Source organism: Nothoprocta perdicaria, unplaced genomic scaffold, assembly GCF_003342845.1.
Source record: "Nothoprocta perdicaria isolate Ctin4 unplaced genomic scaffold, notPer1 scaffold_589, whole genome shotgun sequence".
NCBI lineage: Eukaryota > Metazoa > Chordata > Aves > Tinamiformes > Tinamidae > Nothoprocta > Nothoprocta perdicaria.
In genome coordinates this window covers 12,528-15,334 of record NW_020455853.1, presented here as the reverse complement: position 1 = coordinate 15,334, position 2,807 = coordinate 12,528, and the positions used below count along the sequence as shown (strand labels likewise).

Here is a 2,807-nt window from a genome sequence, read left to right as displayed (position 1 = left end):
GCGGCGGGTGCTGGTGCCCGGCCGCCCGGCCCGCCGGCGGCTGCTCGGGCGGCGGCTGCTCGGGCGGCGGCGCCGGGGGCTCGGCGTGCGGCGGCTGCAGCCCGCGCAGGCTGCGGTTCTCGGTGCTCAGCTCGTCCAGGCGCCGCTCCAGCTCGTCGATGCGCTGCCGCTGCGTGTGGATGAGGCTCTGCTGGTTCTGCACGATGGCCGTGAGCTCCTTCAGGTAGAGCACGGCGCGCACCGGGTTCTCCAGCAGGCTCTCCATGCCCCGCCGCCCGGCGCGGCCCGCGCCCCGCCCCTGAGCCGCGGCCTCCCGCCCGCAGGTCAGTTGTACAGCATCGTGTCCTCGCTGAGCAACGAGCACGTGCTGTCTGCAGGCTTCGATATCAACACCCCTGACAACCTCGGCAGGACTTGCCTCCACGCTGCTGCTTCTGGAGGGTGAGCGCGCGGCGCCGCGGCCGGGGCGCCGAGCCCCAAACCGCAGCATCGACTGAGCGAGCCGGGGCTGTGCAGCCTGGGGAAGAGGCTGAGAGGGGATCTGGTCAACACGGATAAGTTGATGGAGGGGGAATGGAGGGAGGAAGGGGCCAAGCTCTTCTCAGTGGTGGCCAGGGACAGGACAAGGGGCAATGGGGACAAACTGCGACCCAGGCAGCTCCATGTCTATGTGAGGAGGAACTTGTTTGGTGTGAGGGTGCCCGAGCCTGGCACAGGCTGCCCAGGGAGGCTCCTGCTCTGGAGATCCCCAAACCCATCTGGTGCCGCCCTGTGCTCTGGGTGTCCCTGCTGGAGCAGGTTGGACTAGATGATCTCTAGAGGTCCCTTCCAACCTTGAGCATTCTGTGATTCTGTGATGTCTCCTATGAGCTACAGCCTAGAGCCCTTGGAGAGCACTTGAGAGGCAGGGGCCCTGGGTACCGTTTCACAAAGTCACAGCATCCCAGAATGGCTGAGGGTGGCAGGGACCCCTGCAGATCATCCAGTGCAGCCCCTGCTCCAGCAGGGACACCTGGAGCAGCCGGGCGCATCCAGGCGGGTTGGGAAGATCTCCACAGACGGAGACTCCACGGTCTCCCTGGGCAGCCTGTGCCAGGGCTCGGGCACCCTCACAGTGAAGAAATTCTGCCTCATATGGAGATGGAGCTGCCTGGTTTTTAATTTACACCCATGACCTCTTATCCCGTCACTGGCCACCGCCGAGAAGGGTTTGGCCCCATCTTCTTTCCATTCTCCCCTCAGGGATTTGTCCATATTGAATGAATCCCCACTCCGTCTTCCCCAGGTTAAACAGGGCCGGCTTGCTTAGTCTTTCCTCATAGGAGAGATTTGTGGCTTTGGGAGAGAGCAGGGAGCAGTGCTCGGAGCCGGGAATGGAGGCGGGAATCTTCCGCCCCTGCTTGTGCTCCGTGACCTGTCCCCAGCACTTCTCCCAAGCTCTTTCCTTCCAAGTGGGGCCGTAATGCTTCCTCGGCCGGGGTTTGTGAAGGCTTCCCGAGTGGTGCCCGAGAAGCAGCAGGGATTTAGGCGCCGTGCCGCCGCCTCGCGCTCTTGGCCAGGCGCTGGGCTCCGTGCGCTGCGTTCAGCCCAAGTGCTGCAGCCGCGCTACGGCAGAGGGGCAGCGTCCCGTCGGGAGCGCGTTTCAGTCCCGGGTTAAGGGCTCGAGAGCAGTTAGGGACCTGTCCTTAGGCAATACGGCGCTCTTAGCTCTCCGTGAGGGGAACACAGCACTCGAGGAGCCCTGCCGCAGACGCCAGAAATCCTAGCTCGTTTTTGTAGCATAAAATGCGGCGCGTCAGCTGCACTAATGCCACGGCTAATGTGTCTCTGTAATTGCATGGTTATTGAGAGCTCTGTACGGCGCAGGAGAGCTCTGGTAAGGCAGGGAACACGGGAGGCTTGTTTGGCTGGAGGGCAGGGAAGAGCTTTTCCCACGCCGCATCCAGCCGTGGCTGTGGCTCTGGTGCCGTGCCTGGATCACGGCTGGATCCGAGCTTGGCACCGCCAGGCTGTGCTTTGGAGAGGAGCAGCTGTCCTGCTTGGGCCCGGGGCTTTGTGTCCCTGCTGCATTCCCTTTGCTCCGGGCCTAACGTGTCTCCCAACTCCCGCAGGAACGTTGAATGTCTTAATTTGCTGTTGAGCAGTGGTGCTGACTTGAGGAGGAGAGATAAGTTTGGCAGGTAAGTGTGTGGCAGAGGCGGCTCTTCCAGCCCCTAGAAGAGCTGCAGGCAGAGCCTGGCATTGGGATTGGCACCTTGGGGCATTTAGTGCCCTGGGATGACACTCCACAGGGCTTTGGGCTGTGAGGACATCGCCTTGGGTGCTGGGTGGGTTCATCACTTGGGCTTATTGGGGCTTATTGGCTGATTAGGAAGCAAAATGTCACCTCCAGGGAGGCTTGGAAGGGGGTTCTGTGTCCGCGCTGCTTCCCTCGGCCTGTCCCCCCACACGGGTCCAGCCCTGCTCTTCCAAAGGGAGCCACCGACCCAATCCCAGCTCTGCTCTTCCAAAGGGAGCCACTAACCCAGTGCCAGTCCTGATCTTCCAAAGGGAGACACTGACTCAATCCCAGCTCTGCTCTTCCAAAGGGAGCCATTGACCCAATGCCAGCCCTGCTCTTCCAAAGGGAACCACTGACCCAATCCCAGCTCTGCTTTTCCAAAGGGAGTCATTGACCCAATGCCAGCCCTGCTCTTCCAAAGGGAGTCACTGACCCAATCCCAGCTCTGCTCTTCCAAAGGGAGTCATTGACCCAATCCCAGCTCTGCTCTTCCAAAGGGAGCCACTGACCCAATCCCAGCTCTGCT

At 61.8% G+C, this 2,807-nt stretch overlaps 1 protein-coding gene across 1 annotated transcript in view; it reads left to right on the top strand.

The window, feature by feature from the left end:
• The window catches only part of ANKRD52 (ankyrin repeat domain 52), a 16,367-nt gene that overhangs the window by 4,884 nt on the left and 8,676 nt on the right, over positions 1-2,807 (top strand). Inside the window, exons 11-12 of the mRNA XM_026048946.1 lie at positions 324-441; positions 2,112-2,180. Coding sequence (XP_025904731.1) covers positions 324-441; positions 2,112-2,180 — 187 coding nt within the window. The remainder of the gene's footprint in view (positions 1-323; positions 442-2,111; positions 2,181-2,807) is intronic.